At 41.8% G+C, this 17,126-nt stretch overlaps 1 protein-coding gene across 1 annotated transcript in view; it reads right to left on the minus strand.

The window, feature by feature from the left end:
- The window catches only part of COL19A1 (collagen type XIX alpha 1 chain), a 311,359-nt gene that overhangs the window by 178,740 nt on the left and 115,493 nt on the right, over positions 1–17,126 (minus strand). The window contains exon 13 of the mRNA XM_034766226.1: positions 8,781–8,834. Coding sequence (XP_034622117.1) covers positions 8,781–8,834 — 54 coding nt within the window. The remainder of the gene's footprint in view (positions 1–8,780; positions 8,835–17,126) is intronic.

Raw genomic sequence — 17,126 nt, forward strand, 5'->3', positions numbered from 1 at the left:
AGTCAGAGATCAACAGCAGACCCTGGATGACCCGTGCATGGGACAAGAACTCCCGTCCACCCTTCCCCCTCTTCTTACATTACGCCCAGGCTTGGCCAGCCTCGGCTAGTGCAGGTGTGAGTATGAAAGTGGGTTAGGGCTTGGGGCACTGTAGCCGTGCACTCACCCCTGTGGCGCCTCGTGCTGGTCTCTCAGGGAATTAGTTCGATTTCCAGCCCAGAGCGCCCTCTGCAGGCCGGTGATCCGCTACCACTTGGCCCCCCTGTCCCTCCCAGGACTCCGGTGCTCCGTTTGTCTGGGGTACTTCCCCCTGGCAGTAACCTCTCAGTCTTAGGGTTTCCCCTCCCCAGGGAACCCCTACCCACTATCCCTACCTCATCTCAGTATACGACTACTGCCAGTCATTGTCTAGCCCCCGCGCCCTGGGGCAGACTGCAGTATCAGCCTGCTCATCACTGGCAAGGTTGGGTTTGGACCTGCTGCCTTTGCCTACCCCTGGGCTGCCCTCTGCAATCCCCAGTACCTATTAGTCCAATGCTAGGCCGCAGCCTGGGGCTTTCCAGGCTGGAGCTCCCCAGCTCCTCTGTCTTTCCCCAGCCCTGATCCACTCAAGTATCCTGTCTCTAGCTCCCTGCAGCCAGGTCCTTCTGTCTCTGAATGCAGAGAGAGACTGTTTGGGCTCCTAGCTCCCAGCCTTTTTATACAGACCAGCTGCGGCCACTTCCCCAATCAGCCCAGCTTTTAGAGGTGCAGCCCTCTCCAGGGCTGCTTTCCAGCCCTCCCAGGCAGGAGCAGGTGTCTACCCCACTACAGGCACTAACACTTTCTTCCTTCCTCTGAGTGACGTGGGGAACCCGTAGCACTCTCTGCTGTTATTTTATTATTTTATTAATAAAGCTTTAAAATTTAGTCACTTGATGTGCTCCTCCATCTCCTCCCCTAAAGATCCTGAGGCCTCAACCTGATCACCTGATGCCCCAGGCAGATTGGTAACACAAATCTGTCACAGTGGGGGTAGGGACTGAGCGGGGGTTGAGCACCCCGGGGAAAAGAGGAAGCCAGCGCCTGTGGCTGATACCATTGGCTGTGTGTGTTTTCAGTCTCTCTTTATCAGCACTACAAATTACACTAGTGTAAGCAGATTAACATGATTATTTCAGAACTATTAGATGTTGCGTTTCTCTTTGTGGAATGAATTCGCGAGACATTGACAGCAATGGAAACACTAGGGTATATAGCCCTTTAAGTTTAAGCCCAATGACTGGCATCTCTAAGCATGCTGATAATTGAATCCAAAGCATCTTATTTAAGTGTTGTTAAAAATAACCATGTGATGTTTCCAAATAACTTAGGGTATTATTGTCTTGTGTAATATGACTTCAAAATTATATTTTTCTGAGATAGTTTCTGAAATTCCTGTGTTGATAATCTACCACATTTTGACACAATATAAGCAGCTCACTTGATTGAAATATTCAAAATGTAAAGATTTAATACTGTATGCATTCATACTACCCCAGTGCAAACCTGTCTCAGAGTTCACCAGATACACAATATACCTTACTCATCCTAAAAGGATTATGGAACAAGATCCTGTGTAGTAATAGAGATCATGTAAGAACCAACACAGAAATGTCTCCAGTGCTATGGAAAGAAACACAGATGTGTTTTTCCATGCTGTAAGCATATATGTATGCATGGCAAAAGTATACAGTTCACCTTTATAGACAGGCAGGCTACAAGAGATTACATCTTTGAATCCCTAAATGTAGGTTCAACTGAATGTACAGTATACATTTTGAAATAGATGATATGCACTATTAGCCAAAAATCATAACATTTCTTATTGTTAATTTCCTTTCTGATACCAACATCTCCCACAATTCTGGATGTCTGGGTTGCTCTCCTCCCTCTGTGGCTCACAGAGGTGGATCTGAGTTTTGGAGCCACACCGTCTGGCCAAGTCCCCTCAGCTCCTGCTTGCTTCCAGATGAGTTATTTCCAAGCTATAAAACTTGCATAACATCATTAACAAATATTCCAGAGATAACGCAGTAACTATGTATGTTAGACCAAGTAAGATGGCCATATGGTGATGATTCCACTTAACTTTTGACCCTTAACTCATGAGCCATCCATGGTGGTTAGAATTGTGGGAGCCACTGCTAGCAAAAAGGAAATTATCAGTAAGAAGTTTCCCATTCTGCAGCCCAGTGTCTCCCACAATTCTTCATGTCTGGGAAGTAGCAAGCAGTGAACAGATGGAGAAAGGGTTATAGAAAAGGTCAGAAAAGGGAAAAATGGTATCCCTCCCCACCTATAATATTTGCTCAAAGGGCAAAATCATTTTTGGGTCACTGCCTGCAGCACATTCCTGCCAAAAGAAGCCTCTACAGAGGCAAGGAAGTCCACCTTGTAGTGCTTGATAAAGGTGGTAGCACTTGACCAAGTGGCCACCTTACAAATTTCCACTGTGGATGCATTAGCTCTTTCTGCCCATAAGGTCACCATGGATAGTGTGGAGTGTGCCCTGACCCCTTCTGAAACTGGAATCTCCCATGCCCTGTATTCTTTCACAATGCATAGTCTAATCCACCTAGCAATAGAGGAGTTCAAAGCTCTGAGTCCTTGGCATTTCAGATGGAAGGATACAATCAGAGCAGCTGACCTCATGGACTCTATGTCTGAGGTAAATTTTCCAAGATATTCTGACATCTAAGTCATGCCACCTCTACTCAAATGAGATGCTGTGGCCTTGAACAGAATGAAGATAGAGCCACCTCTTGGGAAGCACGGGAAGAAGAGTGCACCTTCAAGATAAAGGGTGGAGTGTATTCTGAGCACCACCTTGTCCTCATGAAACATGCAGTAAGGTTCCTGCATAAAGAAAGCCACCACCTCTGACACTAGTCTGGTGGATGAGATAGCTATCAGAAAGCAAGTTTTGATCGATAAATAAAATGCTGACATTGATGTCAGTGGTTCAAAGGGATGGTTTGTTATGGCTCTTAGTACAAGTGGAATCCCACTTGGAAAAAAGAAGTCTAATCGCCAGCTTGGCTAACTAGACTGTCCTAAGGAATTTGGCTACCTGGGGGTTCTCTGCCAGAGTATCTGTGGATCTTGTGAATATCACATTAATAAGGGCAGACACATGATGCGCAATAGTGTTGGGTTGGAGATCTTTGCTGAAGACTCTTGGAAAAAATCCAAGATAGCTGGAATTCCTGGATTTCTAGGGTTTGCTTTTGATCCTGGAACCAGACACAAAACCTGGTCCAAATAAAGGAGTATATTACTTTCAAAGTTGATACTCTTCTAGAAGAAAGAAGTGTTCTGATAACTTTGGAGGACAGACCCAATGATACTAACACTTTCCTTTCAATAGTCAGGCTTTAGATGCACCCGGTTCAGATACGAGTTAAGCAGAGAACCTTGTGTCAGGATGTCTTGTCCCTTTGGGAGCTGTAGTGGCAATTCCAGTTTCAGCTCTATCAGGTCAGAAAACCAGGTCTCCTTGGCCAGTGTAGGGTTACCAATATTACTGTTCCCTATTCTCCTTTTATTTTCCGGATCACCTTTCCTGGTAATGTGAAGGGTGGAAATGCACAAAGAAGTCCCTTAAAGCCATCTGTGTGATAGGGCATCCGTCTCCATGAATCTGGGGTCCACTTCCCTGGTGAAGTACTCTGATCTCTTCACATTCATGTGGTTCACGAATAGGTCAGTTGAGGGCAGGCCGACCAATTGAACAATTAACTCAAGAACGTCCTGATTAAGGCATGACTTGGAGTTGTTTACCATGTGCCTGCTGAGCCAGTCTGCCTTCTGGTTCAGCTATCCCATTATGTGAACTTCCCTGAGGGAGAAGAGAAAATGCTCTGCATGATTTCCACTGCTTCAACATGAAATGATGGGCTTCTTGTTTCCCCCAGTTGTTCACATATACAACGGTGGTTATGTTGTTTGAAACAGGACATGGCTCCCCTCCACGCTGGGCTGGAATCCTAGTAGCATCAGCTTGATTGCTCTTAGTTCTGGGAGGTTTATGCTATGGGTCTTTTCTTCCAGGTTCTAGGTGCCTTGAACCATTTGGGACCCCAGGTGCACTCCCCAGACCTCCAGACTGGCATTGGATGTGAGGATCAGGAAGATTTGGAAGGTGTATGGATATGCCCTTATGGACATTGTCCTGGGCTGACCACCATTTTAAGGAGTTGATCACCCACTCCAGAACTATCACTTGATCTTGTGTTTTGGGGAGTAGTTCCATACATTTAAGATAAAGCCTTGAAGGAGCCTGATGTGTGATTGTGAAGTGATCCCTAGGCACCGTACTAGGGGAACTAGCAGTTGAAGGCTCAGTGCATTTGCAGTTCCAAAGCTACATGAGGAGGTCAAGAATCTTCTGGATCCTAGAGATGGATACATCCTTGCTTTTAAAGTGTCTATGTCTATTTCCAAGTGAGTTATTTGGGTGGAAGTTATCAAGGACCTTTTCTTGATTTTAATAATAAAACCATGTGCCTGCAAGAGATTCAAGGTCAGGTATGTAGCTCTGTGTTCCACTGCTGGGAATGGAGCTCTGATTAAGATGTCATCCTGTGATGGGCATCTGGATATGATCACTCAGAAAATCCCCTAGTGATGACACCATAGAGGTTAGGGTCTCCAGCTGGAACTTTGTTTTCTTCATCCACTTGTTGAATCTTTTGAGATCTATAATGGTTTGGAGTCCCCCGTATGCTTCTAAATGATAAAGGAGATGGAGCAGAACCCTGAGAATCTGTATTCTAAGGGAATGCTCTCTATTACTCCCATATCCAGGAGGTGAGAAATCTCATTCTGGATTAGACCATGCTCTACTTGGACATTTGAGATGGGGGACTAGATGAAAAATGCCTAGGGTGGAACTGGTAACTTGAGTGAGTATCCCAGACATACTATCTCCCTGACCCACTGGTCCATGGTCAGAGCAACTCATTACTCCAGGAAGTGGGAAATCTTGCCCCCAAGCTTCAGCTCTGGGTGGAGGCCTAGGTGGTCTTTGTTATAAAGAGGCTTTGGGAGTGGCAGGGTTCTCTTGGGGCTTTCCTCCCGAGCTATGGTTGCACAGCTTTCCTCTGGAGAATGTGCTGTATCTTCATTGACATTTCTGTGAGGATGAAAGCTGAAAGGAATGCTTTTGTTTGGAGGCTGCTCCATGCTCTCTTAAAGGCATGGTGTGACATTGGAAGGCACTCTTTAGATTTTGCTGCCATGTCTGCCACTACCTTGTCTAGTTTCTCTCCAAAAAGCAGGGCTCCCATGAATTTGGCAGAGCACATAACCTGCTTTAAGTGGTCTTCCACCTTCCAGGGATGAAGACATAGGTGGCTCCTGGTCACTGAGCTGGAGTCCATGGCTTAGCTGAGAATCTCCTTGTGTCCGCTGAGGCATCAGCAATGAATGCTGTTGCAGGGAAATCTTTCTTTAAAAAAGAGCCAAACTCAGGGTGATCTTTATCCTCAAGGGGTCTGAGACCTTCCAGCCAGGAGAGAGATGCCCTCGCAAACCAAGTGGCTTTTAGAGATGGGGGAGGATAAAGAGGCCTCAGAGTCTTTTTTAGAGAGTGGCCTTCATTTTTCAATAACCAGGGATGCTACAGCAACATGAACATTCAGCATCTCAGTAACCAGGAGTTTTGGTTCCTGGATACTATAAAACCCAAGATCATTTCTGTTAATGTGCTTGCTCTTGTCTAGTTTATCCCATTCACCCCTAATTACTTTCTTGAAGGAGGAGTGTTAGGGAACTGTAGCTTCAGGGGAAGATTTTGAGAGGAGAAATCCTCTCAGAAGCTTACTCTCAGGATTTTGTTCAGGTTGAATCTGAATATGGATACAACTTCATTGCACATGGCCTAAAATTGCTCAGAGGAAAAAACATTTGCTGAGTCTTTCCCTGGTGCTGATCGGGGTCAGAGCCTGACAATGCACGTCCTCTGAGGAGGAGGGGGAGGAAGAAGAGGAGTCAGAGGACTCAGATCTCCTAAACCTTTTATACTTTTTCTTCTCCTTTGTCACTTCCCTTGATTTTTTAAAATCTTTTTAGCTTGCTTAGAGAGTGTATGTGCCTCCACAGCTAGCCTTGCTGAGGGCCTGAAGTCCTCTCACAAGATCTCTTTCTGAGTCCACCTACATGGTCCCATTCAACTTGGGGTGGGGGAATGCTTCCAGAGCCCTCCTGACCAGATTGGGAAGAAGAGGGGCTGCTTATGAGCCCTGCTTCTTTTTCCAGGGCACTCTCCCTGGGGGGCAGGGAGGGATGGAGAGTTCGTGATCCCACAATGTCTGCCCTCTCTCTTCTTCAGCGGCTCCTTAGGACTTAACCCTGAGTTAGCTGACAGGGATGCTCCTATTCTTTGATCCTTTCCCTGCTCTGCCCCTAGACTCCTGGTCCATTTTTCCCATGTCAGAGTCATGTTGCTCTGGTGAGTAAGGGAATCCACTGTCCTATCTGACCCATAGCCCCAGCACCAAACAGAGTTAGAGATGGAAGGCTGGGTGCAGGCAGGGCATAACTCACTCAAGCCTAGGAAGGCAGTCTCATGATGGAGCACCATTTGGCTTTCATTTGGTGCTTTTTAGGCTGCTCTACCATACTTGGGAAGGAGGAGCCAGCAAGGAGGCTTTGATGGGTGTAACAGCTGGCTAAAAAATTGACCTAAGGCAGGAGAGAGATCACTGCTCACCACTGCTCCTAATTCAAAAAAAGCCCCCCTTTGGCAGATGTGAAGGTGGGAGCTGTAAAAACCAGCATCCACATGCTGCCACGGAGGCAGAGAAACTGGAAGCAAGCAAGGAGGGGGGTGTTCTGCCTCCATGAGTTCCAGAGAGACAAGAGCAGCCCAGACATCAAGAATTGTGGGCTGCAGAAAAACTGGATTCTGGTGTAAAAATATAGCTCCCTAATATAAGAAAAAAAACTTTTCTGTAAAGAATATACACTATATAAAAAAGCCAATTGCAATGAAGTGTCATAAATGGGAAGCATGTTTAAAAAGCTATAAACTGCTTGTCAGGCTTCAATGCAATTAATGATACCCATTGTTCACAGTTATTAGCAAACACAGCATACACCATTGGCCAAGTGTTTCACTAACAGATCTCCTTCCAGATCTGATCCTGATAATGTTTCTAGTTTTCAACAGAATCTATACATTCAGGTTCAGCTCCTCCAATGTACTTGACAGCTTTCTGTGAGGTGCTGAGTGGCATCAACACCCATTACAAGCTCTCTACATTTGCAGAATTTATACCTTGCAGAATCAGGACCTAACCTAGGTTGACCCTAGCCTAGAAGGTCACAAAGGGGACCTAAGAGGGCAAAATAAATAATTTGTTGTAGTCTTGCTGTTAAAACCTTCTGAGTCATCATTTTGGGACTTAGCTGGGGATGAAAAAAGAAATCAAGATTTTCTGCCTGCTCCCCTTTTCCTTTCTTTTCAGGCAGAAGTAGGACTCACTAAGGGGAAAGGGTGCCAGTATTATGCCCTTCACCTGAGCAGCTTCTCAAGGGGTATCACAGTCCAAGGGAGAAGGGGGTGCAGGGAAGAAGTGAGGAAGGTTCAGATGACAGATACTGGTTTTCTGCAAGAGATCCCATGCTGAAGGAATTTTTCTCCCTTTACCTGAACATGTTTTAAGTCTTTGTGGTATCATGCAGACTGGCAATGATGGATTAAAGCAGGCCTGCTGCTTTCCCCATGGAGATCCCAGACTTCCAGCAAAACACAGACTTGGCTTGTAAAAGCGACATGATGATACTCCTGAAGAGGATGCATGGGGTTGGGGACAGGTCCTAAAACCATCTTGCTTTGTGCAGCAATGTGGGAGACATCTAAGAGGCTGCCCACATAATCAAGTGCCTTGGCATGTCCCTATGAAATGTTAAGTGCTGGGGAAACTTCTGGTGCAACAGAAATCTGGATTAACTGCTGCACACTATTCCAAATACAAAACTCCTTTGCCCTATAGTCACCTTTGACCCTAGTCAGCAAACCCTTTTTCCTTCTCAGACATCAGGGATTCAGCATCAGCTTATCCTTGGCTACAAAAGATCCCTCTCCCCCACAAAAAAATCCAAAACAAATGAACAGTAAACACATACACATCCCCAGGGCTCATTTCCAACCTACAAACTTGTTCCATTTTCCTTCATGGCACCTGAGCAGTAATTCTTAGGTGCTCCCTGACCTCTGACTCCCCCATTATCTGATCTCAAACCTCACACAAATGTTTCCTAGTCCTGCTCCTGAAATTTTCTTCCCCAGTTTAGCTCCCAAGCTTTACAGACTTTCAAAACCCCTTCTCTCTCTTTTCCTAAAGTATAGTAGTTATTTTTACTGCTTTACTAGACACTCATTGTTTCTGTGTAAGTAACATTTTCTACTGTTACATTACATTATACTGTTTCATTTTATGTTTAACCTCATTCAAATCAGTCAGATTAAAACCTAACATGAATGATGACTCTTTTGGGCATTTTAGACAATAATCTCTCTCTCTCCTTTTTTATCAGTTAATCAAGAAAGTTTTAGAACGGAAGACAGTCAAAGAGTTATAGAGGAAATCCATTGTTACTTTTCAACGCAGCATGTGTATTCTCTGAACTAATTTCTCTAAACTCTAAATTCTGTCTTCTGCTTTCCATTGGAAGATATAATTTATAATGTAAGCTATTTATATGTAAACATTAAACGGTTATAAATGATAGACTGCTGTTATCAGTCAACTTACATCTCTTCCATGCATGCCTTCAGGTCCCGGTTCTCCTTGATCTCCCTTCTCACCCTAGGAGGAGTATACATTTTAGTTTTATCAACAAAAATCATTTTCAGCTGGAAAACTGTATTATGGGAAAAACATCATCATATTCATTACTGTGCTCTATATACAGTACAATATATCTATTGCTGACAGCATAGGAAAACTAGTCCTGACACTTCAAGAGGCGTTTCATCCAAATTAAGAGCCTGACCACCACACAAGATGCCAAGTATCTGGGCTCAGTACTTCGCAAGAGGCATTGAACACCATGTAAGTATTCATGTTTGCAATGTTGCACTCAAAAAATGTGGATGGATGGATGTTTAATAGAAACAGACAAAATTACTCCATTAGAGAGTCATCTGTTAGAGGTCTGGGGACTGTCTCTCTCTCTGCCAGCTGAAATAGTGTATTCTGATACTGAGTTTGACTAAGAAATGTATAAGAAAGTTCCTATATGACTGAAATAATTTACTTCCTCCTCCACCACATGTGAAAATTCTGGTTTATTATTTCAATTTAATATTTGTTAACTGTGTGCCAAGAAACAATTTAAAAAGTAGAAAGTTACATTTAGATGGAGAATAAGTATTTACAATCACTCCTCATATCCCTGTCAGAATGGCCTGCCACGACAATTATCACTAGCACTACATGTGGTCTTAAATATTTATATTGTAAGTTCCAATAGGAAATGAACTCCACATGTTGATTTGAATCTGTTACTGGAACATAATCTGGAGTTTAATTTAAGACCAAAGATTGGGATTATATTCTTTTTAGCATAACATTTTATTTTCCATGGATAACCATAGGATAGCTAATCAATTTAAAATAAATGTGAACAGTTTATTAGACTTCCACTTATTTCTATAAGTCTAACAAATACTGGTGATGTAAAAAAGGCATGTTTTACTCTTTCTTAAAGTATATGTTCTTCAGGACAGGGGTGGTGTTTTCACACGTAGTTGTATAATGTTTGGCACAATAGGGGCACTATCCTGATAGAGGCATCTGGATGTTACCATAATATAGATATTAAACAAACAGGAATGCTCCCACTTTCCCTAGAATACTTCCCATTGAGAGTAATGTCCACAATGTTGGTAATGTAACTCTTTGCAGTAACACAATTAACCTGCATGTAACAACATAAAATTTTCCTATAATTTAACATATTGGGAAAGAAAATGGTTCTTAGGAATGACTATTCTGAGTTCATGTTTTATATCGCTGTATGAGAGAAATGTCCTACAAATTACTAGATGCTTTTAGGGTTTCTTTGCCTTTAATCCGCAATGCTGTATGGCTCTTCGATTTCACCTAAAAAAACAGTTCACATCTTTAAAATATTTATTTTAAGTACAACACTCACAGAAATATCTTTATTTTGAGAATGGAAAGGAAAATGGAGCATGAAGGATTCTGTTGACTAGAAGGATATAGGCTAGTTCACATATTCCCATATGAACTCTTAATTACACAATAAAATATTATTTTAAAGTTAGACAAAAGAGATTCAGTTCTTTACAAACTCGTCTACCACTCCATTCTCCTTAATACAGGTTCCATCAGGAGTGACAGAGATTTCTGCTTAAGCAGCCTAATTAATCAGAGATCCGTTTCCAGAACCAACAAAGCTAAACTGCTCAGTAAATGCAGCTAGACTGAGCTTTTCAAGTAATAAGAATAATTCCCACAAAACCATGGGGACAGGCTGTACTGAAGATCAAATCCTTCATGTCAACCAAAGAAAGAGAACAGCAGTGCACTGAATCTCAGTCATCGCAAGGGGACTACACTGGTCTGACCAAAGCCTATTCATTATGTCAGTATAATCTTCATAATTCTGTTAGCTAAATGCTATAGAACTGAGTTCAACTAATTCCATTTGTGACACAACCCTCATTCAAAGCTATTCCTCCAGTGGCAATAACAGAAGGCATTTCATCTAATAATAGAAGATAATTTTTGCAAAATGAGTTGATATGAGCTTTCTTAAACAACTGAAGCCTACCAGTAAATTAGCATCAACAGGGCTGTATATTTAATGGACCCCCCCACACTAGAAGCTTCTAGGTAGTTCTTTGTTTTAACTTTTGTCCATCTAGTTCATAACAAACAATATTATATATTAGCTTAAAAATCCATTGAAAGCTTTTCCTTAAGCATCCCTATAGATTCATAGATTCTAGGACTGGAAGGGACCTTGAGAAGTCATCGAGTCCAGTCCCCTGCCTACATGGCAGGACCAAATACTGTCTAGAGTATACTATACTTTTATATTTGGTCAAAGCTGCAATTCAAACCAGACTTTCATGAATTCATGTTTATTTATTTATTGGGGGGAAGGGGGGCAGGATGGAGGAAGGGAGGGAAACTAATGCCAGCAGGCCATTCTAGAAATTTTAAAAATCCTTGTTTAAAATGTTGGTAGTACATTTTAGCTATTAGCTAAGCTCTGTTTTGTCTCTGGACTTATGTTCAAGAGCATAATATTCCTTGACAGACAGCTTAAAATGTAAGCAAAGCCCCAAAATGAATATTGTTTTTAAATATCTTAAGTAAGACTTCAGAAGAAACTGAATAAAATAAGAACAATTCTTTTAGATTTCTATTGTTCTGTATCATTCTGACACCTTGGAAATTTAATGCTGGTTTCCCGTTTTTCAACTCACAATAGTCAAATTATTGTTACAGTTTGCCAGAATTTCCAAAAGTACAATAAAATATTTACAACAACATCTCATTACTGTAGTTGAATTATTTTAAGATTTCATTTTCTAATATATTTCTAGGAGATTTAAAAATATCACTTGAATATCAGGAAATATTTTTCCTTTTATGGTTTATCTTTATTTGTTTACGTATTTTATATACATGGAAAATGGGATGAACATGTGCAGTGCTGCTTCAACGGTGATGTTACTCTGTGAATCCAATGAAGTCTATACAAGCCTGAGTACAGTATACCTTTCCAGATTTCATTCTGCATTGGCAGAAATAACATACATCCTCAGATTGTCTAATCCAAATTAAGACCACCCATATAGCCTGGATGAAAAAGCTGGGTCACAAGCCAAGATGATCTGCTATGCCAGGGATCGACAACCTTTTGCACACGGCCTGCCAGGGTAAGCCCCCTTGGGGGGTAGGCCGGGCCGGTTTGTTTACCTGCCGCATCCGCAGGTTCGGCCAATTGCAACTCCCACTGGCCGCGGTTCGCCGCTCCAGGCCAATGGGGGCGGCGGGAAGCAGCGACTAGCACATCCCTCTGCCCACGCCGCTTCCCGCCGCTCCCATTGGCCTGAGATGGTGAACCGCAGCCAGTGGAGCCTTGATCAGCTGAACCTGCGGACGCGGCAGGTAAACAAACCGGCCCGGCCGCCAGGGTGCTTACCTTGGCGAGCTGCGTGCAAAAGGTTGCCGATCCCTGTGCTATGCCTTAGAAAACACTTCTCCTCCCTACTGCAGGCAGGCAATCATTTTAAATGCTGATGAGTGGCGCAGGCTGCAAAGAGGTGGTAGTGTGGTGATTGTGTCTGCTGGGTGCAGGTGAGAGATACAAATATTCCAGTTTCCATGATTCAAAAGATGTCAGACTTCAAAATGCTCATTGGTTGTTTAGACAAAAGCAAAGATCATTTAGCAGACAGGCCAGGATCCCTTCTGCATCCAAAGAACCTAAGTCAGTCTGCCACACTGTATGATTTTCATGTGAATTTATATTGAATTTTCAGTAGATTAAATTACTTTCATTCTCAAACATATGACAAACATTATTCTGTGGATTGTTTCTCTCTTCCTTCTGCAAAGCAAGAATTCCTATAAAACAGAGTTCTGATTCTCATCACTTACTCCTATGTAAATTAAGCCAAGTTATCTTGCTCATTCCTGACATTATAATATACATTATATACTTCATGACTTATCTTAAAATGTAGCCAATCTGCAGAATTTAACATTCAGTAAAGTGTGGTAAGAGTTTTAAATAGTCCACATTGCTGGATACATTTTAGGTTTGCACACAAAAAAAGTGTTAAAAGCTATTTTAAGTCCAATGTTCCTGCCTGCTCAAAACATCTTCAGATGGGACAATTAAAGTTAATTTGTGAATACTTGCAAAATAGCATTACAATGCTGGAAGTACTGTGTGCCTTATTTGTTAATTAAAACTAATCCAACATTACAATATTGAATTATGTGCAGAGATTGTATTTCCTGGATTGAATTCTGCTTTCAATTACACTCACACAACTAAGCAGTGGAGTTGCTTCAGTATAGCTGAAGATACGTGTGTGAAATCCTGGCCCTACTGAAGTCAGTGAGAACACTCCCATAGGGCCAGGAGTTTGCTCTCTGCCTCCACAAGAAGTTGTCAAAAAGAGAGTATCAACTACCAACTCCAATTTTCCATTGCATTTAAAATATTATTGAAGTCTCCCATAGCAACTGCTATAGTTAAGCCTCAGTTTTAACTTTTATTCTAAACTCCACTTAATCAATTAGCCATTACTCTCACAGATCCTTTTTATGGTTTTTTCCAACCTTGGTCCCAACCCAAAATAGATGTTTAAAAAAAAAAAAGAGAGAAAGAGAGAGAGAGTTTGAGCAAAATTTAGCTTGCTGGTTTTTGGGTGTGTTAGCATGAAGAGATCTACATTTCCTCAGATGTTCCCAGTGAGAATTTTCTGCTTACATAAAGCAACTGAAGCTGAAAATATCAACCTTGGCTTGTTTTTACAGTCTGTCCCGCGGAAGGGAAAATAACCCAAAACTAAACAAATTGTTTACAGTATTTTTTATAATTTAAACATTTAAAGTTGGTATTTTCATGTAAGCTTGTTAAAAAAATCTCTCATTTTTCTGCTACATTTTAGGGACTGTTCGTTAAAGATGATTCAGTTAAGGACAGCGATAAGGATTCCTTAAAGTAAAGATGTATTTGTTACGGATGATTCAGTTAAAAGAAGTTTATGTCAACAATATGTTCACCAAAGACTCCGTCAGTTAAGGAGGTGTTTGTTATGGATGCCTCAGGTAACGCTGCCTGAGTTTAAGATGAACCAGTTATGGTGATGTTTCAATTTAGAAGCATGTTTTCCTGCCTTTCCCTCCTCCCTCCAATTTTTCTTTTTTCCCACCTTTAAATTACACACAAAATCTATAATTAATACAAAATTAAGAGATCAAAAAACATGTCAGGAAACGCCAAAAATTAAGGTTTGTTCTGCAGCGTTACCTTGTCAACATTACTTATTTTCTATTTCTGATTTCCTTGTTAAATAAAAATCTTAACATATTTCTCTTTATATTATCCAATCTATTCTTTAAAATATGCAGGCTATGCAACATTACTTAGTGCTGAGGCATAAACATTGACTTTTGGAAATTCCTGATTTTAGAGTGAATTATTTTACATCTTTAAAAGCTAGTTAAAGCTAGTTTTGCATATAATAATCTTATATGCTTTATTACAGACGTATTTGTGGTGGTGTGCTGTATCTGAAGATTAATTTATCTTCCTCATGACTCTTTCTTCATAACTCCTAATAAATTGAATCCAGCTATAGCAAATATTCACTAATTTTCCCTGCAGATGGTATGAATTTATCAAATTGAAACATTGGGCTGAAAACAGCCCTTAGGGCTCTCTTCTGGCTTTTATAGTCAGAATCATGCAGGGGTGGGGTTGTGAAGGCCCTCCATCCCAATGACATTCTCACTGACTGAGCCAGAATGCCTCTGGCACTGCTGGGACAGTGGTATCCCAGAAAAGCAGCAGCAACTGATATACCTTTAAAAGGGTGCAAGATATGCTTCCCCCTATGCCACTGGCCAGGATGAAAGGAGGGTAGTGACACAACCTCATCCCTTGGAGCAGTTTAACATTGCTGTTGGCTATAGATGCTCTCCATACTTGAGTACAAGGAGACAATGACCAAGACTAAGAATACCCTCTGCTCCCGGTCAAACTACACTGGGCTAGCCACAGCCTAACAATTTGCTTTCTTGTCAGTAAAACATACATTTTAAATAGCCCCATTTTAACTTTTTCTTTGCAAATCTCTATAGTAAATATTTTGTTGCATTCGCTTTTCTAAACAATACTTCTATTTATGTTGACATAGAGAAGAGTCACTCACTTTTTTTTTAACCTTTCCATAAGAAAAAGATTTATATGGGTTTATTACTAAGCAATAACAATTCCAAGGTTAAAATTTGACAAATAAGTTATCAGCAATTAATTTTTTTAATCACTTGACAGCCCTAAATGTTTTTCATGGTAATATCCATTTTAAAAATGTCCATTGATACATATTTATACAGACTATAATAGCTTGAACTCTGTTGAGTTAGTAGTATGCATTCTAAAATACTCTGAACTTTCAAAAACTTTAATGTGGTATTACATTACAAGTAGGGTGACCAGATCACCCAAGTCAAATATTGGGACGCGGGGGAAGGAGAGGAGGGTGACGCGGGGGGAGGGGGAGGGGGGCGTGGCCAAAAAAAAACCCCCCTTCCTCCGCAAGCGCTGGAGGGAGGCCCGGGAGACTCAGAGGGAGCGCGGGGCCGGGGTAAGAGTCCGGCCTGGCCCCGAGCAGGCAGGACTCAGTTGGGTGGTTGGGAGAGGAGGGGGTGCGGGGCCGGGCGGCGGCTGTTGTTCTCCCCCCTGGGCAGCGGGACTCGGGAGCAGCCGCTGCTGCAGCTCCCACTGCCGCGGGGGAGGAAGCGGCCATGGTGCTTGGCGGCTGCGGCTCTGGCGCCCCCGAACCCCCCGAGCCAGGGCCTGCTGCGGGAACCCAGCAGCGCGCACGCTGCACCCAGCCCCTGGCCAGTCGCGTCTGGGCTGCTGCCCAGCTGGTGCTATCCCACGGCGGCCCCGGAGTGGGGGCAGCAGGCCCCAGCTCCCCCGTCCCGCAGGGGAACGAACGGGGCTGGGCTGCCGATCTTATCCCTCAGATAAGTGGGTTCACTTTCCATTGGCTTTAAAGGAAATTGCGAATGTTTACCTGATGGCTGAATTTGGCCCCAAGGCTATGGTACCAAAATCTGTAATAGTATTTTAACTTTCTTTTGTGAATGTGAATAAATCACATGTTAAATAGCAAATGACTGTGCTGATGTGCATTAGTTGTACTTCAAATAAATATTCCAAATAAATGCATTTCATGTTCAATTGCAATTGTTTCAAATTTTATATTGGGCATGCCTCATTCTGAGAGAATTTGTTTGAACAAAGAAAAAAAATCTACTCTTTAATGGGTAGATATAATAGATATAATATAATAGATATTTTTCAAGGCAACCAACAGACATTACCTTCCTTGTAAATTACTGCAACATCAGCTGATGAGATAAAAGGAACTTTTCAGAATTGTTTTCTGGAGTTACTGTAAATATAAGTTGTGCACTCCTGCTCGAAATTTACTTCTTCTTAAGAAGAAATTGTTAGTTCAGAAAAAGGTAACAGAATATAGACTCTTGTACCTCTACCAAATTCAGCCCTACTTGTTAGTAACCGAAACTTGTTACCATCCATTAAATGAACTGTCAGGTGATCTCAGTCTAGACCCTATTGGACAAATACCCCATAAACAGAAATTACCATTACAAATGACACTATTTGCCAGAACACTTTTGTTGGAGGTCTAAGCAGAATTAAATTGAAGAATTAACTATCCTCTCAAGAACAGGGTTGAAGCACAAGAGAGGGGCAGTGTGGGGAAGCCTATACTACTGCTATACATGACACATCTGTTCCATTGACAAAGGAAGGATGTTAGTTTCCTGGGTTGTCAATCAACACTTTTAACAAGCACAATACTAATTTCAAAAACAAAACAACTAAATACAATTATGTAAGTCATTGGGTTTTCTTGGGCATTTTTGGAAGTTGAGATAACAGCTACTTCCAGTAAGTCATTAGCCATCAAAAGAATGCTAACAAAGAAAGACATTATTATAGTGATTTAATAACTGATGGTAACAAGATGTGGCTCCATAAAGTGTTCCAGGAATGTAGAACTCCAACATTTCTGCTGACCATGAGAAAAAGAGAACTAGCTGTTTGTCTCTTGTTGCGAGAAGTGAGACTGGATGAAAAGTACAATACACTCTGATTAGTCTGGATATTAATATCATATTTATAGTTTAAGGTAAACAGGGAAAAAAGAAGGTATAACTGTGGTTTCTCCTCTTTTCTAGACTATGTACTATATGCAAAAGGTGGTAAGGCGCTTCATATTTACATTAATAAACAGGGCCAGATCCTGATTCAGGTTTCTTCTCAGAGCCCTAAATATGTTCACA

Source organism: Trachemys scripta, chromosome 3 (genome assembly GCF_013100865.1).
Source record: "Trachemys scripta elegans isolate TJP31775 chromosome 3, CAS_Tse_1.0, whole genome shotgun sequence".
Taxonomy (NCBI): domain Eukaryota; kingdom Metazoa; phylum Chordata; order Testudines; family Emydidae; genus Trachemys; species Trachemys scripta.